Source organism: Danio aesculapii, chromosome 24, assembly GCF_903798145.1.
Source record: "Danio aesculapii chromosome 24, fDanAes4.1, whole genome shotgun sequence".
In the NCBI taxonomy this organism is placed as follows: Eukaryota; Metazoa; Chordata; class Actinopteri; order Cypriniformes; family Danionidae; genus Danio; species Danio aesculapii.
The window spans coordinates 35,992,137-36,018,284 of record NC_079458.1 but is presented as its reverse complement, the minus strand read 5'-3'; the positions used below and the strand labels follow the sequence as shown (position 1 = coordinate 36,018,284).

Here is a 26,148-nt window from a genome sequence, read left to right as displayed (position 1 = left end):
TTATTTCAATGACAAATGTCGTGAGCGCAGTATTACAAGTCGAGATTGGATTTATGTAATACGAGCATGTGAATCTCTTTGCTTGCTTATCGATTTCCTCTGTTCGTGCACAAAAGTTCTTGTACGCCCTCAATAATTCGTATGCTAGTCAAGTGCAGATTTTCTTGTGCGCTCTCAAATAAACGCTGCTGAAGTGTGATTTAGTGTGTTTATGTAACGAGTATGTCTCCAACATTTATTAGATTTCCTCAGAATATTTATGAATGTCTCCAATAGACCTACAGAGCGGCATTGATGCGTCCTTAAGTAAAGCTATAAACTCCAGCAAGATAAAGTCATTGTATGCAGAGCCATAGACCTTTATCTATAAAGTTTATTTATGGAGACCGTGTTCATCTTAACTGAAAGCTACATCATGTTTGCTGGCCTCACGCATCGCGCAGCCCTGTCAGTCAGTCAGCATGTCACCTTAAAGGGTTTAACAAATAATGCACAGCACTACTACGATTCCAGACCTTACTGTCCTAATTAAATAATCAGAAATCAAGGCATGATCATATTTTATTTAGGTAAAATAAGCATAATCTAGAGGCCTTTGCCCTTCATATAAGCCACTTCTTATACCAAATGATCAACTAGAAGTCAAGTTATTATTTGTTGCTCCTAAAACTTGGATATGCGGCAAGACTTTCGTCAGGTAGTGTATATCCCTGCCTTATCTTCATGTTTCAGTTGACTATCGACTTAAAAAAATGCACATTTCAAGAGTTCCCACTTAGATATGCTCGGCGTATAAAGCAGGTTTGGCATGCTGTCCCGGGAGAGAACCCTGAGCTCGGAGATATTTGAGCCCAGGGCTCCCGCCCGGTCGATAAGCATATCAGGAGATCCGAGATCAGGTAGGTCTCGAGAGCTCCCCCTTTAGAAAAGGGAGGAAAAAGAGGAGATGGGGTGGAAGGGGGGATTCTTCCAAACGAAGATAGAAACAGTAGGGAGAAAATGATCCATTTATAGTAAACTAGGATCACTCTGATTGGATTATTACTGATTACAGATGAGTGGCCAGACGTGCTCAATCATATCACGTGCTCCTCTCGAAATTAGTTTATGAAACTTCACTTCAAAACACTTTACATGACCTTTAGGCTAATATATACTTCAAATGGAAGAAATACACTGGATAAGTGTGAACTACTCCAACATGAGATTTTCAAAAGCTTTTAATGATGCTTAAGTCTCACATACTGTATGATGTGTGTTATGACAATGGCCAAACATGCATTGCTCATATTTATGCAGAATCTGCTACGGTGATTTTTAAGTGTGTTTAATCCGAACAAAAGCATTAAATCAACAACCTCTCCGGTTATATGAACGAATCGAGGCAGTATTACGGACATGAATAATATGCTACATTATAGTATAGTACAATTAAAATAGACCTTTTCATGTTTATATATATTTGCACATCTCTAATATACAATTATTAAAGGAATTATCGACTCATTTACACAAACTACAATGAAACAAAACGCTCACATTTCTTGGTTTAGTAAAAAAAGCATGTAAATTATTCATTAGAATTCAGCCTTGAGCATTACCTATTTGATTTCACCTTCTTCACGTTCATCCAAAGTGCTTTTTCATTCAACCACGTAGTTTCGATCTCAGCCCTGCAAACATTGACCAAAGGTTTTGGATTTCACATGCAAACAATACCTACACTAGCGTTCGAATTATTCACCGCAGCCATAAATTAACATTAGTAACCTATTGAGAAATGTTTCAATGTGTAAAATACAGTCGATCCCAAAAATATTAGCACACTTGAGTCTTGCTAGTGTTCGTTAAATGGATATTTCCCCCAAAAATGAAGGTTTCCTCACACTTAAGTGGTTCGACACACAAATGTTGGGAGGAAAAAGGCTAGACAGCCATAGTAGGAACTAAAATTACAACATCAATGGTTATTTTTTTCGAATATTCTTCATTATATGTATCTTTGTGTTCAACAGGAGAAACTTACAAAGTAAATAATGACAGAATTTTCATTTTTGGGTGAAATATCCCTTTAAAACGCACTTAAACTGAATTATTTTGCTTGATAAGTGTGCTTGTTTAATTAGATAACACTTCAATATTTCGTATCTAATGCAGTGATGTTTAATATGCAGTGTCTACACACTCAGATATGTCAGGCATCATGTTATATTGAGAAGACGAAGAACTCAATTCTCTACAGATTTGCAAAGGAAAGTGTCAGTTACATAAGCGTTTATGGCTTTGATCAGCACCGCATCTCACTTGAGCGAACGCCAAGTCTAGATATTAACATGTATATTATAATAGAAAACGTTACTATTATTACTAGCTAATGTGGTGGTCCTGATTTCTTTGCATTCCGAGGGTCCTAAATGTGCCAAGAATCAGAGAAATAATCCCCTATAAAGTACTCAGTGCATCTTACACTTTGCTACAGTATTAACGACAATTAGCAGCTACTGTATGTGCGCAGGACATTGAATGGTATATATTTGACGTGAACATTGTAATTAATGCCCTTAATAATGGATGTCTGTTTACCGCAGTTCTACTTTTAAATGACCTAAATTAGGGATTTGTCAATTTTGTTGCATTAAAAAAAGTACAAAAGAAAAGTTGTGGTAAGCTGCAGTGCCGTACATTCAGTCTGTCTTTTCATTTGCGGATTCTTAGAGTCGTCATCTTAGTGCAAAAGTCACAGGACAGGCAGAAAACACGGCCTCCTCCCTCCTCCTATACATGGAGCATCTCCAGAAAACCAGCAGGTGATTGGCTTCAGTTGATTCTTCTGCAACGAGATGGTTCAGCATATAACATCGACACTTTTACAAGCAAATCTGGCTGTTTGGTAGAGGGCTGAGAGGAGAAAGCCATGTCTTGGGTTTTGTGGATTGATTTTGAGATGATTGGAATGCATCACGGTTCTCTCTGGAATCAATTCTGAGCTTAGCTTTTAACTGCTAGGCTAGTTTTAACAACAGACAGCATTCATGGCTTGGTTTTAACTGTAGATGGCGCTCTAGGCTAGTTTTTAACAGTAGATGGCACGCTAGGCTAGTTTTTATCAGTAGATGGCACGCTAGGCTAGTTTTTAACAGCAAATTGAATTCTAGGCTAGTTTTTAACAGCAGATTTGAGTTCTAGGCTAATTTTTGACAGCAGATTGAGTTCTAGGCTAGTTTTTAAACAGCAGATTGAGTTCTAGGCTAGTTTTTAAACAGCAGATTGAGTTCTAGGCTAGTTTTTAACAGCAGATTGAGTTCTAGGCTAGTTTTTGACAGCAGATTGAGTTCTAGGCTAGTTTTTGACAGCAGATTGAGTTCTAGGCTAGTTTTTAAACAGCAGATTGAGTTCTAGACTAGTTTTTAAACAGCAGATTGAGTTCTAGACTAGTTTTTAAACAGCAAATTGAGTTTTACGCTAGATTTTGACAGCAGATTGAGTTCTAGGCTAGTTTTTGACAGCAGATTGAGTTCTAGGCTAGTTTTTGACTGCAGATTGAGTTCTAGGCTAGTTTTTGACTGCAGATTGAGTTCTACGCTAGTTTTTAATAGCAGATTGAGTTCTACGCTAGTTTTTAATAGCAGATTGAGTTCTACGCTAGTTTTTAACAGCAGATTGAGTTCTAAGCTAGTTTTTAACAGCAGATTGAGTTCTAAGCTAGTTTTTAACAGCAGATTGAGTTCTAAGCTAGTTTTTAACAGCAGATTGAGTTCTAAGCTAGTTTTTGACAGCAGATTGAGTTCTAGGCTAGTTTTTGACAGCAGATTGAGTTCTAGGCTAGTTTTTGACAGCAGATTGAGTTCTACGCTAGTTTTTAATAGCAGATTGAGTTCTACGCTAGTTTTTAATAGCAGATTGAGTTCTACGCTAGTTTTTAATAGCAGATTGAGTTCTAGGCTACTTTTTGAAAGCAGATTGAGTTTTAGGCTAGTTTTTAACAACAGACACAAGCATACAGTGCCATCTGTTGGTAAAACTAAGCTCATAATTAATTCAGAGAAAATCTCAATGCATTTATAAAGTTTCAGAATGGATTCTTGATTCACAATGCATCAATTTATTGTCCCATCCCTACTATTTGGATTTATTTACTTTCACAGCTGAATTTGTTCTAAATTTATGGTAATCACTGATAATAATGTGCTGAAACTCAATTTAAGTTTTTTTCTTTTTCTGAAGCTGAAACATTGGTGTTGTGCATTTCAGTTTTGATGGCTTACCTTCTCCTGCGCTGCACATACACACGGATGAGCCACTGCACCACAAACGGCCAAACCACTGCAAAGGCCACAGTTCCAAGAGACACATCAAAAGGCCACCAGGACGGCTTCTGAGAGTACATAATAACAATTAGAAAATAAAATTCGTCAGTGAGCATACTGTGGCCATGGAATAGTTACATGAAATAATATTAACAATATTCTGCCTCCAGGAGTGTAACATTTGAAAATTATTTTACATGATTACTGTATACAAGTATCATTTTGGGGATTTGTACTTTCCTCAATTACAATTCAAATGATTTGTACTTTTCCTTAAGTGCATTTCTTTAATGTCTTTTTTTATTCCTCACAATTTGATTTAACCTAAAAATGTATTAGTTATATTTTGACATTTTATGTTCTTCCATCTTTTGCACATTAAATATGATAATCAAACAATCAAATGTGTGTGCTTAGCATCCTTGAACCAATGATGTTTGTTTTTATAGAGCAGTGATTCAGCTTGTTCTTGAGTGAAAAAAGACACCATCTAAATTTTGCATCTACTTTTGCTGCAGGTTTTTTCCAGTATTATGACATTTTTCCAATTGAAACTGAATATTGAGTAGGTGGCATGGTTGTATTTTTGCACTCCTCTTATCTTTCACTTGCAGGAAACTAAAGAGGGTTGCACATTAAATGCACCGTGTTGCTAAGCAACACAAAGATAGCGATGGCAGTGCAGATGTGCAGTTGTTGTTTACAATTCTAAAATAGGTGCTGGGTCTGGTGTGTGACCCCCTAAATGATTGAAGGGGTGTGGCCTAGCATATTTCACCCAACCCATCAAACTAACATCATCAGAGATGGACCACATCTCCAGAGCAGAAGCAAATGTATAGATTTTGATTAAGTAGAAGTACCAAGTAGAAGTTTTTCTTTTCAATGGATTAATTCGCACAAATTAGTTGTTCACCTTAAGAGAAACACTCCACCTTTAAAAAAAAAGGCTAATTAAAAGTGTTATTTAATTAGTCTCTTTGAGTTAAACAGTTGACTTGAGCCATTTTTGAAAGCATTCAGCTGATTTCTTGTTCTTGCACTTTTAGCTTAGCTTAGCATAATAAATTGAATCGGATTAGACCATTAGCATTTCATTAAAAAAATTCCAAAAAGAGTTTTGATAATTTTCCTGTTCAAAGCTCGAGTCCTCTGTAGTAACATTGTGTAATAACATGGACGGAAATTAAAAAAAATACCAATATTGCTAGAAACTATACTCTCATTCACCAGGCAGATAATAGTACAGCATTAGAATCAGCTGTTTTGAGAGGGCACCTTAAAACCATGGCGACAGGATAGACTTGCTTTACCATTTTTACAATTCTTAAAAAAACAAAACAAATACACTTTCTTTTTTAACTTTTTTACAATTCAAAACAATACTTTTACTCTAGTATATTTACTTTTAACTGAATGTTTTAGGCTGTATCTGTACTTTCACTTACACAGTCTCACTTCAGTATTTTTTACACCTCTGTACATCTTAAAACACATTAACCAGTGTGTTAAAATGACTCTACCTTCTTATTTCTGTTTGCAGGTGCTGTCAGGTAGTCTGAAGGCAGCGCTAATGACCGGGCCTGAGAAACAACACACCACAAATCAAAAGTGTTACATTTTACTCCTCAACTAGAAAACTGAGTTACCCTGTTGTAATACATTACTTAGACTAAAGCACATTTTTAAAAAAAGGGCATTTATTCCTGTAAGCAGTAGTCATTTTGATGCTTATCTTGCCAGTTATGTTTTAGTGCTCTGTTGCTGGCCAACGCTTTCAACCAATGAGATAGAGGTGATCAGTTTTAGTCTCAATAGTTAAAAAAAGCAATTAGGGATGTCAAACAGATATTAGAGGCACTGAATGGCATGATTGCTGCTTGATGGTGAGTTAGTTTCATGGGTAAGTAATAATAAAAATAATAATAATAATTTCATGAGCCATTACTAGTCACTTATTAATGAACTTGCATGAAATACTGTATAAACCAATTCAGAGAAGTAATTGTGTTTTTTGTTAGAAAAATCCCCATATTTTGCAGAATAATTCCATTTTTCATTTTCGTTTTTTTTTAAACATTTATTTGTGATTATTTTCTCAACATAACATTTTGTACAATCACTGTTGTAAGTTTTTTCCCCATTTTGAACCTTGCTGCCCAAAGAATTAGCAGACAAAATTAAAATACAAAATTTAAAATTAAAATACAATTACAACCGAATAGATAAAAATATAGCAAAATGGAAAATATTATTAATAATAAATAAAAAGAATAAAAAAATAATCATTTTAAAAATTAATAAACTTAATTAAAACTTTAAAAATAATTCAAATAATAAATAACATTTTTCATTTTCTATTTTACATTTGTGTGATAATTGCCAGAGTAGGATCGAATGACAATATCTTGTATGTAATTTAATTAATATATAATTCAAATTTGAAGAAACAAGAGTTAAGTTTCTATTGTATATGTTTGAATTTATAGGTATTATAGGGTAGCATATAGAGTCAAGCGATAATATCCTTTATTGAGCAATTAAAGTACTTTTAAATTAAAAGTAGCTTAAATACGGTTGTTATTATGTAATAATATTTAGCATTTAATTAAATTTTTTTAAGTGACTTGCACAAACTCTTCTAGACATTACTTGAATACAGTAGCATAATACAATTTTTTCATCAGGTTATCATGTGAATGGTAAATCTACCTACTGGTTGCTTTGAAGGTTGGAAGATCTAGTGTTGATTTGGTTGAATCCATTTAATAAATAGACAAGTACATATATCCCTCATCATTTCTGACATAGTAATTAGAAAAGTGATGTAAAAATGTTAAATCACATCAAAAATAATACTCATTGTGTATAAAAAATATAAATAAGATACCAAAAATAGTAAACCAAAATATGTACATATATTTACATATACATATATATGTATATATGTATATATATAATATATATATATACGTATATAGTATATATATATATATATATATATATATATATATATATATATATATACATATATATATAATATATATATATATATATATATATATATATATACACATATATAGATATTATATATATATACATATATAATATATATATACATATATACATATATACATATATATACATATATACTATTATACACAGATGTATTACACACGCACACATATATATATATATATATACATATATCATACATATATACATTTATATATATATATATATATATATATATATATATATATACATATATACATTACATATAATATATATATATATATATATATATATATATATATATATATATATATATATATATATATAATATATATATAATATATACATATATAAATTTTAATTGATAAATAAAAACATTTTCTCAAATATATACGTGTGTGTGTGTGGTGTGTGTGTGTGTGTATGTATGTATATATATATGTATGTATATATATGTATGTATATATATATATATCTATATATATATAATATATATATATATTATATATATATATATATATATTATATATATATATATATATATATATATATAAGCTTTTATTTTGGGTGCAATTAACATCTTTTGACAGCACTAAAAACCAGTTTTATTGATGTAATTATTAATTAGCATTTAATTACTTTTATCCAACACTGTTCTGAACATGTCAATGTCAGTTTGATTTATATAGCACTATTAAACACAACCAGAGGTTGACCAATGTACAACAGAGAAAAATTATAAAATTGTAGCTAAAACAGACAATTTCCATTAATAAAATGCCAAATCAAAGAGTTAAGTTTTCAACCTAGATTTAAAAACATACAGAGATGAAACAGATCTAATACAGAGGGGCAGAGCATTCCACTACCTAGGACCAGCTACTGCGAAAGCACGGTCACCTCTGCATTTCAGCCTCGACTTAGGATGAATAACATCCTGGTTAGATGACCGAAGAGACCGACCAGGCTGATGCTCAATTAAAATGTCTGACAGATAAGAAGGTGCCAGGCCATTTAGAGATTTAAAAACCAAGAGAAGAATTTAGTGACTCGATAGTGCAGGCAGCCAGTGCAAAGAGCGTAAAACTGGTGTAATGTGGTCATGTTTCTTGGTACCTGTTAAAAGCCTTGCAGCAGCATTTTGAACTAATTGTAAACCGGGATAAGGCTTTCTGACTAATTCCAAAGTAAATGAGTACAACAGTCCAATCTAGTGGTAATAAACTCATGGATTATTATTTTATTTTTTATTTTTTTCCTAGATAGAATAGATTTGACTGTTTTTAAAGTCGAAGCTGAAGAAGCAGGATTTGACCACTGCATTGATCTGTTTGTCAAAGCTCAAGCCATCCAGAATGACACCAGATTTTATTAACCCAGGGCTTCATAGAATTCGGTGCTCTGGAAGAGTTTGACAGACTGAACAAAATCATTTCTCTTACTCTTATTAAAATCTAGTTCAAAGATAACCAGCTTTAACATGACAAGCATAGCATAAGGTGTCTCGCCCACCAAACTTGTTTTAAAGGCAGGTAGATTTGGGTGTCATCCACATAACAGTGAAAGACAGACCATGTTTTAAAAATAGAGCTCAGAGGAAGCATATATAAGGAGAAAAGAATAGGGGCTAAAATAGATCCCTGGGAACACCACATGCAAATGTGCTGCCTCAGATGAATGTTCTCCAACAGTGACTTTAAAACTGCGATTGGATAGATCCAATCCAGGGCACTTCCTTTTATCCCTACACAATGCTCTAAGTGGGCCAACAAGATGGCATGGTCTTCCCTGTCAAATGCAGCACTCAGATCTAACAGCACAAGCACCGCACAGTCCCCAGCATCACCAGTAAGCAAAATATCATTTACTTTAAGACATTAGGTTAAGACAGTGAAATAAACAGAGAAATAATCCGTTCATATAGTATCCAAAAGTTTTATTGGGGTAAATTTGTGGGTAAATGGGTAAAGTGGGTAAATTTGACCTGCAGGTGGTTTTAGTTAAGTATACAACAACGAGCACTGGCAATTGAAGTGTTAATGGTTTTAAATCTGTTATCAGAGTTGTTCAGAGTGAAAGGTGAGGGTTGGGTTTGTAACCTGTGAGGCTGTCAGAGCTTCAAGCGTGTGCAGTCTCTGTAAGACGCTCTGCATGTCGTCCTGCAGTCTGGCCAGAGCGCAGATGATCTGTTCGTTTAGATTCTCTGTCATGGGTCCGTCCGCCCCCCAGCGCTCTCCGTCTCCCCCGCTGCCCTGCTGGGGTCCCGCTGACCCGGAGCCAGAGGCAGGCGACCTGGACCCTGATACACAGAACAACCAGCTGCAGTAGATGCAAACAACACTCTGGAGATCATTAACAGAAGACTGACACAGAGTTTACTGCAGGACTCCTGCTCTGATACTAAACCGTATGACTGCCTAGATTTTAATAAGTCAAAATTATTCCTCCTCCTGTGCATTTATTTTCTTTTTAAAGTATTTGCCAAATGATGTTTAACAGAGTAAGACATTTTTCACAGTATTTCCTATAATATTTTTTCTTCTAGAGAAAGTCTTATTTGTTTGATTTCGGCTAGAATAAAAGCAGTTCATACGTTTTTAAAGTCTATATTATTAGCCCTCTTAAACAATAGATATTTAAAAATAGTCTACAGAACAAATCACTGTTGTAAAATGACTTACCTAATTACCCTAACTTCCCTAATTAACCCAGTTAAGCCTTAAAATGTCACTTTAAGCTGAATACTCGTATGTTGAAAACTATCTAGTAAAATATTTATTTTATCTTTGTCATGATGACAGTAAATAATATTTGACTAGATATTTTTCAAGACACTTCTATACAGCTTAAAGTGACATTTAAAGGCTTAACTAGGTTAACCAGGCAAGTTAAATTATTAGGCACGTCTTTGTATAACAATGGTTTGTTCTGTAGACTAAGGGGGCTAATAATATCGACCTTAAAATGGTTCATAAAAAATTAAAAACTGCTTTTATTCTAGCCAAAATAAAACAAATAAGACTTTCTCCAGAAGAAAAAATATTATCGAAAATACTGTGAAAATTTCCTTGCTCTGTTAAACATCATTTGGGAAATATTTAAATAAAAAAACAAATTCCCCTTGAGGGCGAATATTTCTGACTTCAACTGTATGTATGATCGCTACATTTTCTGGCAGCTCGGTTTGTACCTCTTCCCCTCCTGACGACAGAGCTGTCACTTCTTTTGACAGGAAGTCCCTGTCTCTGAGCTTCTCCTCTGCTGCCCCGTCCATCTTCTCCACCGTGCTGTACGCCTTCCTCTCGTCCCAGCAGCTCATCATCCTGTGATCTGATGTCTCCTGTGGAGGACAGTGTGCTGTGGCTCTCCTCCAACACTTCCAGAGAGCGGTTCATGTGCATCTCGGATCCCTGGTGTCCGGGAACAAAAGTACATGTAGACAATGCTAATTAATACAGGGTCTAAAATTATTGTCACCATCCAGATTCTCTTAACCCTTGTGTGCTGTTGGGGATGTTTTCATCCACTCTGGGGTGATTTTGAGTCTTAATTTGACCACAATATTCTCTGTGTTTCACCAAATGGCATGATTTCTGGTCACAAATCTTATTTGGACACATATTTTGGGAAAATGCTTTGCAAATTTCAAAAATTCAACAATACACTCTGGGCAAATTTACTACCCTTTCGTTATGTTGGTGGCTGTTTTTGCCCCATTGACCTCCATTATACTGTATTTTCTGGACTATAGAGCGCACCTGTATATAAGCTGCATCCGTTCTATTTTTTGAAGAAAAAAAAATAAGATACACAAGCCGCACCGGGCTATAAGCCGCAGATATCTATGTTGAAAATTTTGTAATTTACTGCATGTGCAGAACGATTTTGTATTGAAACTGTACATGTATGTACCTGAACAGATTCTGTCCGAACAGTGCCTTCTAACACGGCAGCAACTTTGCTGATTAAAGTGGAACAGAACCAAGAGAAAATAATCTGTATTTATTTTGCTTCATTTCTCCTGTGTTTAAAACCACAAGTCACTTTCACGAGTTCACACTTGCAATAGTTTCAGAATAAAGCGTATTTGGCGTGCTGTCCGGGGAGAGGGCTCTGAGCTCGGGGAAGACACCCAAACTCGAGTTATCAGGAAACAGAGAGGAATAGGGATTCGAGCGAAGTATCTAGCCTGGCCCCAGAACGCTCCCCCCGGGATTGTAATGCTTAAGAGGTGAGGTGACGGGGTGGTGGAGGGATGCTAAAGTCGTAAGATGCTGCAGTTAAGACAGCTTTGGTATATATAGGGGTTTGGTCAAGAACTGATTGGATAATGGAATAATTGTCAATGACGTATTTGATACTGAAACTTCTGCGCGTGCTCCTCCCGAAATTTGTTTATAAAACATCACTTAATCATCTTCGCTGAAACCCATGAAGTCGTCTTACAGTGTCAGTTGCGGAGTTGAACAGCCTCAGAAGCGCTTAGTCACATCTGTCTCCATCAGTCTCGATCTCCGTGTCACTGTCATCCTCCGGTGAAGTTAGCTCTGAAGGTGCGTCGCTCTCTTCGCGTAGCAGTCCAGCCTTTCGGAATCCATTGGTGATGGTGGATTCTTTCACAGCACTCCACGCTGTTAGGATCCACTGACAGACATCAGCTATTCCCATGGAGCCAGTTTTTGTGAAAAACTTCTCACCACTTGTCATCCAAGTCTCCCACTCAACCCGGAGTGCAGCTTTAAATGCCCGATTCACACTGATGTCAAGTGGCTGCAAATACTTTGTTGTACCTCCGGGAATAACAGCTGGAATGGAGTTTGTTTTCTTAAATTCATTTGTCATGCGTTTTCCATCTACTAAAGAAAAGGTAGCGTAGTCTATTTTTCTTCGCATTGATTTTTCGTTACTTATTTTTGATTCTAATTCCGTTTAGAGCGTCCCTAGCAGTGGAAGAAAAATCCACAGAATAGCCGCACATTTGTATAAGCCGCATGGTTCAAAACCTAGAAGAAAAGTACGGGCTTATAGTCCAGAAAATACGGTAATCACTTTTTTTGATTGCAAAGCCATGACACCATACAAGCATGCATTCTTGATTGTTACTGGTTTTCCTTGTTAGGAAGAAGTAAAATTTGTCTATAATAATTTATAACAACGTAGCTTTAACTGTCCTTATAATATCGTATAATGTTTGTTTGTTAGTCTTTACAATTACATTTCCTGCTTGCTCGTAACGTAGCACCATGACATGCGATAAAAGGTATCTTTTTCATGTTAATACTAGTTTTTGCCCTAACCATCTATGACAATGATCACCTCAGGTAAAAAATAATATGCTTTATTCAGTGTTAAATGCTACTATACGAGTCTGAACACTATTTTATGTGACATTATTACCAGCAGATAGTAAATAGATAAAATAACTACAAAACGGTTTAAAAATGAAAGTCAGAACTGCGATTCAACATCAGCCATTCAGCCGATGTACTTTAATATTGTTAAATATGTATTAAGGGTACCTAGTTTACCCCTTTTTTAAGATTTAATATTAATATTACGGTTCTTCTGAATGTGTCAGATTATGTTCAGTTCAAAACACAGTTCAGATTTTTTATTATAATGTGTTAAAAAGTGTCATTTTGGGGGCGTGTCCACAGGTTGTTGTTTTAGGGGTGTGGATTGCTTCACATGAAAATAAGTTTCGAATTCCTGCCCAACTTAACAAGGGGGCGGAGCCAAGAGCTCCACCGCTTTGTGTTTGGCAACAGACAAGCAGACAGAGAGAAGCAACATGAGTGAGAGGAGCAGCATTCAGCCACATGTACGACTCGGACACAGACCAAGCAGAGAGTACAAAATCATTTGTGTTTTTATATAGTTTTACTGCCAACTGTGTGTTAGTTTAAAGTGCAGAGCTTGTACAACGAGACTAATAACCAAGCACATTGAATTAACTTTGACTGAGGCACCGGATGCGCCCGAGTTGTGGCTGGGCGCCGCAGACAGCCGCTGACTTGAGGCGCCAGTGTGTGTACCCTGATAGAAACCTATGTGTAGAATTCTAAAATGCATGGCGCTGCGCGTCGCCGGGCAGCGCTTCTGATGTGCGACCTGCAGGCAAGTTCGTTATTTTATTTCCAATGGAGGGACACGCACGTGAAGCAATGCGCTCGCACTTTCCAGCTGCACCTAGTTAAGATCACAGGGAGCTTCTGTGACCGCGAGAAATGCAAACGGCTGAAGTTTAAGGAAGACGCAATGAAAAGTACGCATGTTTGCAAACCCACCTAAACTTACAAACAATGACGCTGATGAGAGCGATCATGTGGTGAATGTTGATCTTGTGTTGAGCCCACTGAGCCTTACAGTTAAAAATAGAGCAAGGCTGTTCCTTTGGTGACACTGCATTGACTCACACGCTGAAAATGGCGGGCGTGAAACAACAATCTGAGGATGTGGTAATGCGCACATGTCAATCAATATTGGTGGGCGGGGGGACCGCACTCCGTCAAGTTGCGATCGATCTAAAAAACGCTTCAATTGGTCCACCGTTTTTAGGTTGTTAAATTGAAAAAAAAGGACTGAGTGTGTTTATATCACCCCAATATGACAGTCTATACACTATACCTACACACATGTCTGTCCAAACAGCTTGAAAAGTAGATTTTTCACCATATTTGCCCTTTAATTAATGACCCTACCATTTCGTTGGGAGTGCAGTGTCTGGTGTTTAAATGAGTGGCTAGTATTTAAATGTTTCAGTGTGTCATGTCGCATTTGGTGCAGACAACCAAATTACTTGTTGCTGGAAGTTTTCCATGGCGAGAAAATATATATTAGAGACATAGATCACTTTAATGCTTTCCAATTTTTTTTCTATCTACAAACTCTCAAACTGTATTTGGATTACACTATTAAAAATCTCTTGAAAAGATTGCGCTGAATAAAATAAATTCCTCACAGGATTAAAACCAACACAATCGTACGTGCTAAGTGCAATCTACTTACATCTTCTCCACCAAACTGGTCCACAGAGTCGCAGTACACCTCGCTGTCTGAATCACTGGCCACATGGTGAGAACTGGACACATCTTCTGTTTCACACATTAAGAAATTAAATCCAGATTACAGCTAGTAGTAGTTTCTAGATCATGGCTAAGCAACTCTTTCCTCCAAGATCCATTTTCTTGGTCTCTTTGGTATCTTATAGCTTTTTGGTAAGTGTATGAAATAACCTCCTATCACCTAAATAGGACACTAATCGTCCAAAACTATTGTGGATATTGCCAAGTGCAGTCATTCAACCCTATAATTTTAAATAACGATTATGCAGCAAGCACACACTATACAAAATCAGCCGCCGTCCTGATGCACATAGTGTCAGAATTTAATCACTTCCATTCATTCACTTCTTCAAGTAGACTACAATGATAAACTAGTGTAAGGAATAGTAAATAGGGGCAATTTTATACACCCCATTCACAGGGCGTTAGTGTTAGCAATTCAGTTTGGCAACAATTCAATTCGGCAACCCTTAACGCCACTCCATTCAAAGTAAATGAGAAGCATTAACGCTGACGGGCCCTGTGATTGGCCAGAATTGCCCACCCACATCTTCCTTTTAAAACGATGCTTGAAGTAATGTTGGTAAGTGATTACCTTCCTTGTCCTCCTCACTATTCAGGTGTCCATTGAGCTCTACGATGCCTCCATCGTGGTTCATGTGTTCAGAGTCTCCTTCTGACTCCTGTCTGTTCAGATCAGATTTCGACCCGTGCGTTCCATTGCTAAGGCCTTTATGTTGGCCGATACTGCCATTAGATACCAGTCCTTTAGGTCTCCCTGCTGAAGCCCGCTTCTTTGGTTGTGATGCTAAAAAAACAAATCAAAATAAACAATATCACAATTTGAAATAAAGCAAATGTATTATTATTGCTATGGTCTTCAGGGTCATAAGTAGCTGTTCTGGCTTATGTCGAAAATAGCATTGAATTATTATCCTTTAAAAACATTCACAGAAGCAAGCACATCAATCTCAGCTGGGTTCTCAGCCAAACCAAAAGTACAAAAATATATGAAAAGGTGGCAACCAAAAGCTCTAAAAGTATCAGATTGATTCACTTTAAAAGGCTATCACAGCATATAATGTTTCACGCTGTGATAGCATTTTTAAGTGAATACATTTTATACGTTTGAAGCTTCTGTGTTACTACATATTTATTAGTGCTGGGCAAAGATTAATTGCGATTAATCACGATTAATCACATTCAAAATAAAAGCTTGTTTTGAAATAATATTTGTGTGTGTTTATTACATTTATTTATTATATATGTATATGTGATACAAACAAAACTATGCCTGTCACAATGATCAATATATCGACTTATCGCACAATAGATGGACATGACCGCAATCGTTTTTGGTGATGCAATATATATTGCCCATACATAAAAAACATTTCTAGCACCATTTTAGCCGATTGTACAACATCTTTATCTCTACTGGAGGTGTCAGTGACAGTATGGTTAAAAAAACACTATAGTATTTACTATAAATTACTTTAGTATATTTTCATGTGGTGGTCTGACAACTGAACATACTGTAGATCTGCTAGCAGATATCACAGCCTCTGTTACTTTTGACCTTGTTAACATTTATTATTATTTATTTAGAATATGCATTTTCACATTTTGATTCCAATGACTCATTATTAAACTGTTAAAATGACTATAATAAATGAAATATTCTTAAGAATAAAATATGATGTGTTCTTTAGAAGAGTGTACTTGCATTGTGATGATATTACATTGTCATTCTGGCATTATTTGAGTGGCATTAAATGGTCTTAATATCGTTAATATAAAATAGCAATAATATTGTTTATTTCAATATATTGTACAACAAAAAAAACACATATCTTGACAGGCCTAAACAAAAATCATATAAAACAATTTTGTTACATACAGTTGACGAATATTTTCCAAATGATGTTTAACAGAGCAAGGAAATTTTCACAGTATGTCTGATAATATTTTTTCTTCTGGAGAAAGTCTTATTTGTTTTATTTCGGCTAGAATAAAAGCAGTTTCAAATTTTTTAAATAACATTTTAAGGTCAAAATGATTAGCCCCTTTAAGCTATATTTTTTTCCGATAGTCTACAGAACTAATCATCATTATACAATAACTTGCCTAATTACCCTAAACTGCCCAGTTAACCTAATAAACCTAGTTAAGCCTTTAAATGTCACTTTAATCTGTATAGAAGTGTCTTGAATAATATCTAGTCAAATATTATTTACTGTCATCATGACAAAGATAAAATAAGTCAGTTATTAGAGATGAGTTATTAAAACTATTATGTTTAGAAATGTGTTAAAAAAAATCTCTCCGCTAAACAGAAATTGGGGAAAAAAATAAACAGGGGGGGCTAATAATTCTCACTTCAACTGTAGATATTCAATAATATAATATAATATAATTTTAATATAGAATTTGTATCATTTTCACATATTTATTATATCTAAATATGAATAAATAGTTTCTCAAAAATACACATGCCTGTGTGTATTTATATAAAAATAATAAATATACACAGTACGCACAACTAAATTATGTGAAAACAAACTTTAACTTTGCATGCGATTACTTTTTGGCCAGCACTACTTTTATATATTAGTATCCTTCAATAAATGACTATTCAGGTCTACAAATATGGTCACATTAGAAAGATAAAAGTGTTTTGTAAGCAGCAGACCCTTTTAATCCAAGCAGCTTTCCTGGTCAGTGCATTAAATTTGCAATCGTTACAAAATTGGTTTGGGGAAATATTTTGACCTCACATAAAAGTCCAGATAACGTTGTGTTCTGTTGAAAAAAATTGTAATAGATTTTTCCTGCTATATATAAAATTTGAGAAGCAACAGTAGTTGCGATCGCACCTTGTAGTCCTTCTGAAATTTTCATTTGTATTATTTGGCTCTTGCTCTTTTAGAATTTGATAAAAATAAATGAATAAAATAAATTCTTCATATTTATTATTTTATTTAAACAAAACAGGCTTTTATCTTAAATAGTTTTAACAATCGTTCCACAAATGTTAATAATTATATAAACGACAAGCATTTTTATGCATTTCTTCTCCCTAATCAACAAAACTGAACCCTGAAATTTGTGTACAGTTCCACCCCTACTAACCCCTTGTTAAAATTACAAGCAATGTTTTAAAACACCTTAGAAACATGCTAATAATATATTAAACAGCACATCTAATTATAATTTTAATATGGTTAAACATGTTTAATCTTGCTAAAAGAGGTTTAACCCCAGCATCCTGGCCAAATTTTCCCACTGGCCTCTGTCCATCACTGCCTCCTAACCATCACCATATCATAGTTGGCTTCATCACCATGTCTCCTCTACAGGTGGATGCTGCACACTGGTAGTAGATGAGGAGTTTCCCACCAAAATCTGTCAAATGCTTTGAGTGTCCAGATAAGCACTATATAAATTTAAGGAATTATTATTATTATTATTATTATTATTATTATTATTATTATTATAATTATTATTATTATTATTAAAATGTAAGCATTCAAAAATTGCACTAATGCAGATCATGACATCATCCTACACCTTCTCATCAGAAGTGATCAGACTCTACAAGTGATTATCACAAGCTTTGCTAGACTGCAGAGTAAACAAGCCTGAATAATTCTGCATGCTTCAATGCGCTTCAAGTAGACTTTAATTATGAGAAATAGTAATAATTTACCTTTTTTCACCTCTTTGACCTCCTCTACTTCATCTTTCTCCCCTTCTTCATCCTCTTCCTCATCATCTTCTCTGTCCTCCAGATATGTTGATTTCACCTTCAGCGTTTCTGCAGTTTTTATAGGATAACCTTCTAAATTACCATTCATCTCCATTGTCCTGATGATGCTTTTTGTGACACATTTGGGCGGTGAAGATAGCAGGTTCCCGAAGCCTGGAGAAAACAACATGCACACGAGAGAATATGTTGGAACACCTAATAAATACGGTTTCTGTTCTATCCAGATTTTTTGACAGTAGCACTATAACCCTGGACAGAAAATGCTATTTACACTAATAATAGCAGTGAGTAAATAGCGGAGGTGTCAAAGGAAACTGCTGGACTACGGCACTATTAACTAAGGGTGCAGGCCTTTGGGAGAACACTCTGTTAATCACTTGCCTTCAAGTTGCTTAGCAAACCTTTCCAAGCGGGCTGAGCATGAAACAAATGTGTAATTAGTTTATTAATGTAAACAAAGAGCTACAGTTATTTACATGCCATTGTTGGCCAGGATTGTTTTTAGAAAAAAAAAGGACAAACATACAGCATATATATTATTTAGGGCTGGGCGATATTGCAAAAATGCAATCTCAATAATTATTTTCCATACTGAATGATAATGATATACATTTCAATATACGTTGTTAATGCTTCTAGCTTTAAAAGAGTATCGCAGCAATGACTGAAGCCACAAAAATTAGAGGGTTCATTAAATACAAATATTAAATATTGTAAACAGATCACACATTACTCTGATTTTTTTTATAAAATACTTACGAAATAAAATATAAAATAATATATTCTGCAAAAATAAGACTAATTGACAGCATATGTATATATATATATATATGCTCAAACAAAAATATATTTACTGCATTTTCTAAACGTAAATACTTACAGAATTATTTTAAAACAAATTAAAATTAATGTTTTAATCCTTTAAAATTGTAAAAATGTTCATCATTAAAATAAACAACAGTTTTGCTCAAACTGCAACACTAGAAAATGTGTAATAAACTTTTTAGATGATAATTTTATAGATTATAACTTAATAATAGAAGTGTCTTGACTAATAACATTGTCCTTAAAATTGTTTTGATGAATATAAAAGCTATTTTCATTCCAGTCAAAAAAGACTTTCCCCAGAAGAAAAAACATTATAGCAAATACTGTGAAAATGAGAATAAGAATTTACACAAGGGCTAAACAAAAAAAAATTAACACAAGGTCTAATAATTTTGATGTCAATTGTGTGTGTGTGTAAATATATATATATATATATATATATATATATATATATATATATATAGTATATATATATATATATATATATATATATATATATATATATATATATATATATATAGAAATTACAGCAGTGCGTTAAAAATGCTTGTTTTCTGTTGAGCGATTTTAAATATATATATATATATATATATATATATATATATATATATATATATATATATATATATATATATATATATATATATATATATATATATATATATATATATATATATACACATACACACACATATATAATTCAAGAACTTTTGCTTAAGGAAAACGTTAAGATTGCTCTTAGTTTTATAATTTTTTTAAACAGCGTTAAAGTCTTCATTATCACTATCGATCCATTTAATGAGTTATTGCAAAATAAAAGCAAAAAATAAATAAATCTTACTTTCCAAACCTTTTATAAAAACATCTAGCTATATGCATTATGTTTTTACAATATTCTACTATATATACTGCCCTTACGAAAAATAACTATAAAAAATAAAAAAATAAATTTAGGGTTTCTAAACATTTATACACAAATTCATGACATTTAGATCCACGTTTAATTTGAATTGATGATGTTTACTTTCTTAGTTTTAGTAGCATTTTTTGGATATAAATCTATATTTTATTTCCATTACTGGATGTAAGCACTGTGCTAAAAATGTTCAACTGTTAGCACTTTTCCAACTGTGAAAACTGACAACAGAAAAATACGTGCAAAAAACACTTTGATGGGTACGCTCCCTAAAAGTACATTCAACCAACAGGGTATATACAGAAATCAGAAAGTGAAATTCAATACCTTTTAAGACCTTTTTTAAGACTCCTTCCATACATTTTAGGACCTCATTGCCACTTTAGGTTTCAACCAGTAACATTCCAGACATTTTAACTTACAGTATACTAACTAAATACTGTTTGTAAGAAACTACTCCTAAATAGTTATTCACATACTGAATAAAAATGGTAATCCAGCAGGTGGCGCCTATAACAGCAGGAATGACGGCGTTTCCTTGGTTACTGCAGTAAACAAAGCAGTGTGATGTCAAATGTAGCAGGATTTGATCGATTTCGACTACACTGCATCCCAATATTGACAGATTGAATTCAGGTAAACTTCAGCATACTGATACAAAATGTAAAAATAGACTAGACTTTTTACTGGCCTTAAAATTCTCTAAACTGACTAATCAAATTTACTACTTTAAGAACTCGCGGACACCCTGCCCAAATTCCCAACACTTCCAAAACGTCTGTAAAAGTATTAATAATAATAGTAATAAACTTAAAACTTGAAAGACATCTGCAGAATGCTCTACATGATGAACAGAGTTATTTTAGGCTACTATATAATACATTAAGTTCTGCGTAAATCGTGTTTCACGGGAGGGACAGAAATGCCTGATTTGACCAAAAATGTCTTAATTGGTGTAGTAAAGATAAACAAATCTATTATAGTTGTGGAAAGACATGAGGAATGACAGAATTTTAGGGTGGAATAAAAGTTCCTATGTTTCCACCCAAAGATAAGAATTAAATGTATGCGCAAAACAGGAATATCGCATAAAAGACGTTTAAATAAAGCAACGTTTCTATCCAATGAACCAAAGAGAACAAAATCGTCACTGCCTGATAAACTGGCGCCAAGTATCAAAAGTAAAAACAGAATTTGCTGCAGTAGGAGAGGCTGTGTGAATCTTTTCTTTATTAAATTACTGACTTGCTCCTCAGAAGACGACACGCAATGAACGTGTGGTGGTGTTTGAAGGCGTGAGATGCGGAGCACAGACGCTCTTGACAGTTCTGAAGCTCATTAATAATGTAACAACACTGATACTGAAATGGTTACGGCGCTTTAGAATGACCAAAACAAAATCTCAGATGTTTTACAGTGTGCTCAGCCTGCTGGTTTGTCCATTCACACACATTTTTTTCATCACAAGATCTTTTATAACAAAATCACATGACTTTTTTTTTTATGTGGATATTGGAATTTGTTTGGTAAAAGTGTTTCCATCGTAGTTTATGCACATTTTTTCTTATCGAATAAAAAGTGTTTCTTACTCAATAATGCACATATGTTTTTATGTGTTTTTTCAAAATGTGCATAAAAATAGGTGTATGGAAACAGATATTTTAAGCACATTATTGATAAAAAAAATCATAAATAAAAATCCCTATTACCATAATCCAGCCAAATCGAATGCTGATTCATGAGGAAAGTGTTGGTTCACTTACCTGAGCTTAAATCAGACACTTGCGTTATCTTCTTCTTCTCATCCACCAGCTCATAGAAAGGTCCGATGACCTGCAGAAGCTCCTCTACCTCGCTTGAAACAGGCATACTTTCCAGGATCTGTTCAACAAATGTAAATCCAAGTTACAACAGAACTGCAACAAACTATTTCAGAATTTTCTTTACCATATTCTTAAACACTGCTTAAGAAAATACCAATTTCAAATCATCCACGTAGGCCGCCATCGCCTCCTCTTTCGGCATTTCCCCAAGAGAACTCCATGCATCCCTAAACACAAGCAACAGAAAAAGTCAGAGAGAAGCTACTGATGTAGTTTAATCATTGTTTGTTTGGTTTTTTTGCAATAATTTTTTCAATTTTAATGTATTACATTTATATTCCTAAAAAAATGTTAGGTGACCAGATTGTTATTTCAAAGGATATAACGGTTTAATAAAACTCTTCTGTTTGATGATAATTATTGTGGAACCAACATCACTACTTGCTATACACTTTTATACACTTATTTAACAACACACTTTACATGCCAATTTGCACATAACAGCTGCACATATAACGTTGTATATAGTAATAAACACGTACATACACTTGTCAATATGTATATTTGCACTCACTACATCTATTTTTTAAAAAATATATATTTATTATCTGTTTTTTGTCCTGTCTCTGTTATCCTGTTGCACTGTAGAAGCTCTGTCACAAAAACAAATTCCACGTATGTGTGAACATACCTGGCAATAAAGCTCTTTCTGATTCTGATTCTGTTTAAAGTACAAATGAAATCAAAACTAACCGCATGATTTTGTTAGCTCACCATGCCAGTTTTGTGGCGGACAATTCATCTGTGCATGTCATTAAGAAAAAAAAAGGTTTTGCCCTTGTAATCTAAAATTAATACCTACAAATGCACTTTAAACGCAACATATTGACTTGATTCACTCAGAAATGGATAGAAATATTCATTTTCAAAACTCATTTATGCTGAGCATTGTATATAAAAAATTGTCTGCAAAATCCTAGAGAAACTGATTATTAAATATGATCTTGCAGATGAAAAAATAAATAAATCACAAAACCTCCAGTGCCACCCCCTAGATAAGTTACTAATAAAACAAATATAGATGTAATGTTATCTCACAGACCAACAGTTTGCTTTCGGTAGGTCATTAGCCCATATCTTAATTATTTAGACTGATTTAAGGTGAAGTGGTTCAGTGTAGCATCAATAATGGCAACAAATAGAACTGCAAAAATATTGACAGATCTCAAACTGATTTCTCAAACTCTCAGGATTGGTTGAGCCATGAACCAGCGTGACTGCTGCTAAGCAAACAGAGCAGTGTTTTGAAAATGTGCACAATGTTTACGCTCTTCAAACAGGACTATTTTGTTCAAGTATTTGAAAAGTGAGAAATGAAATTACACTTATATCAGTGTATAATATATATTACACATTATATCAGTGTTTATACATATAATATTCTTCATAACTTTACAAATCTGTACATCTGGCAGTTTCTGTACCATTTGGCTTTGCCAACGGGGTCCCAGAATCCTGGACGAGGAATGTTGCAGGGGCCTTGTGTTGCTTGTTTGTAGTAACTATAAAATTTCAGCATCATGTCATGGGATGGCTGAAATGAACCTTAAACACACAATCAAACAAAAAAGTTTTTAAAACATCATCAAATAATAATAATAATAATACACATTAGATCTTTGTTCCAAAATATATATACATACGCACATAGACTGATAAATTAATTAATAAAAATGATTAGTATAAGATATAAGTAAAATAATCAAATATTTGGGTCAAAATATTTTGGTGTCTGCATGAAATTAAAATCAATAGTTCAAGATCAAATTCAAGTTTGATTTATTTATATAGCACATTTAAAAAACGGCCACAAGGCCACACAAAGTGCTTTACTGAGAAGATACAGACAAGCAGTACAGACGTAATAATACACAAACAGCAATAATGTAATGTCAAAGAGAGCATAGGGAATGTAAAATAGATTATACAGAAACAGTTTGTTTTCAGTGCCTAAAAGTAAAAAAGTAGTGTAAAAGTCAAAAGTAGGTGACCCTTTAAATAATTCCGCCTAGTTAAGAGATGCTACCACAGTTGACCACACTAAACAGGATTAAAAATGAAATTTTTGATGCGGATTCATCAAAAAAAAAAAAGTGTTGGTTCATTTACCTGTGCTTTAATAGTTTACTAAAGTTTGTGTATGTCTGTCTGTATCAACATTTGAAGCGTATCAAAACAGTTGTTCAAAATTGTCCTAATACAAGAACGGGTGATATTTAATAGTTATTATATTTTATAGCTTTTTATTTAATTTTATTTTATTGCATGAAGTTAGATGTATTATATTTTTATTTCTAAAGAGTATTTTTTTTAGATACTCATAGATTACATTACCTATTTATTCACTGGGAAATATATATAAATATTCATTTTCAAAACGGGTTGTGTAATATATATATATATATATATATATATATATATATATATATATATATATATATATATATATATATAGACACACACACACCCATATAATATCACTTTATATAAACATTTGCTTCTCTTGTAAAAGAAAAAACATATTTAGATTTGTATATTTAGAGGTTATTTAACCTATCACCAATGCAATTTGAGGTAACTACAATATAACACAATGTAACTTGATGTACAAATGTATCCCCTGAAAAGTAATTTTGATGGCAGGACCTTTTATTTATCAGTTCATTTATTTTTCTTTTAAAAAAATATATTTATTTTTATAATATCATAATTTTTTACATATTCCCTCATCTGTAAGGAGTTAAATTGATGGGCAAGGGGTTGTTCTGAAAAATATATATATTGAAAAATCTTAAATAAAAAACACTGTTGAGTTATTATTAACCCTTTAATTGATGACTTTTTAAATAATGACTTTTAAAGTAATTTAAAGAATGACTGTTTTAAATAATAGTTTACACACACACACAAAGCATTGTTTAAAAAAATAAAAAAATAAATAAATAAAATCAAACAAATATAATCCTGTTGCACTACTACACCTGATTTTGGTTTTATTGGAAAAAAAAAAAAACAGGGTGCCACAGTGGTGCATTCTGGATCGCCTCACACCAAGAAGGTCGCCAGTTGGCATTTCTGTATGGAGTTTGCATGTTCTCCCCGTGTTCGCGTGGGTTTCCCCCGGGTGCTCCAGTTTCCCCACGAGTCCAAAGACATGTGGTACAGGTGAATTGGGTAAGCTAAATTATCCGTAGTGTATATGTGTGAATGAGAGTGTATGAATGTTTCCCAATGATGGGTTGCAGCTGGAAGGGTATCTGCTGCGTAAAACATATGCTGGATAAGTTGGCGGTTGATTCGGCTGTGGCGACCCCAGATTAATAAAGGGACTAAGCCGAAAAGAAAATGAATGAATGATATTTTAGAAATTAGGAGATGTGTTGAAAAAAATGCATGGAGTGTGTTAACTAGCGACATTAGGAGTTAAGAAATGCAATTCAAACATTTTTGTTTCTTGGTGGGGTAGTTAAAGGGTTAAAAGCCTACACAAAAGGTAATTAGCAAGTCTTTAAGATCACTAGCATGTTACTATAATATGGTAGTAATCACAGGAAGCCAGATCACCAATCACACACACACACACACACACACACACACACGCGCGCACACACACACACACACACGCACACACACAGGAGATCAGGGCTAGTGACACACACGACCTATTTCAGCGCCTAAGCCCTGCTGAATGTAGGCTAATCGCGTTGACCAGGAAGCCGCGATCATGTCTAATTTGATTATGAAACTGCAGCCATCAATACGTGTAGGTGAGGGGTCGCGTCTACTGTCCACAACAACACACAATAGCACACTGCCTAAAAGACTGACCAATCAGTACTCACCGTTTGAAGGTAAATTCTGGATGACTTTGACAGCAGCGTTGAACCGCTGCTCGTACAGTGGGTTGCTGTCACCCTCCATCATGACAATCTAACCGCTTCAAGAAGATCTGGATCAAATCTAGCAGCAAAATGACATGACCTATTAACAGATTTATGTCATGTATTTGTGACAGCACATATGCAGTAAACCTATATGCTATTCAATCCTTCGTTAATGAGACTGTTTATTGTTCCCAAAGAAGTAAACAAAGCTACAAACACCCATTATGTGTCCACAAATCCTGAAGGACACTCAAGACATGGCGGAAAGTGCAGCGAATACTATTTAATGTGGTATTTTTATATGGACGTGCTTTATAAATGGTCGAGACGACGTTAAAACGAGCACGAGCATTAGATACTTTACCATTTGCTGCTCTACCTGCTGTGCTGGAGACTACGACCTCATGAATACGTACCTGACAGTCAACATACGAAAGCCTTCAGCGTCTGTTTGTTGGGAATTGTAGTTCTTTTTGAAAGCG

The 26,148-nt window shown here is 34.2% G+C and overlaps 1 protein-coding gene across 4 annotated transcripts; it reads right to left on the bottom strand.

Moving 5' to 3' along the window:
* Nucleotides 1-1,202: 1,202 nt before the first annotated feature.
* On the bottom strand, nucleotides 1,203-26,148 carry acbd5a (acyl-CoA binding domain containing 5a). 4 transcript variants are annotated; one of them, XM_056450746.1, is made up of 13 exons: nucleotides 26,083-26,148; nucleotides 25,625-25,742; nucleotides 23,207-23,327; nucleotides 21,877-21,949; nucleotides 21,663-21,780; nucleotides 18,096-18,308; nucleotides 14,982-15,194; nucleotides 14,331-14,416; nucleotides 10,513-10,732; nucleotides 9,422-9,621; nucleotides 5,831-5,890; nucleotides 4,266-4,375; nucleotides 1,203-2,830 (listed from the first exon to the last, which is right to left on the bottom strand). In XM_056450746.1, the coding sequence occupies exons 2-13, from the start codon at nucleotides 25,704-25,706 to the stop codon at nucleotides 2,818-2,820; spliced, it is 1,509 nt and encodes a 502-aa protein (XP_056306721.1). In that variant the 5' UTR covers nucleotides 25,707-25,742; nucleotides 26,083-26,148; the 3' UTR covers nucleotides 1,203-2,817. The 4 variants fall into 4 exon arrangements, with proteins under 4 accessions (XP_056306721.1, XP_056306720.1, XP_056306724.1 ...); XM_056450745.1 differs by having other exon boundaries at nucleotides 26,031-26,083; XM_056450749.1 differs by lacking the exon at nucleotides 26,083-26,148 and adding an exon at nucleotides 26,046-26,070.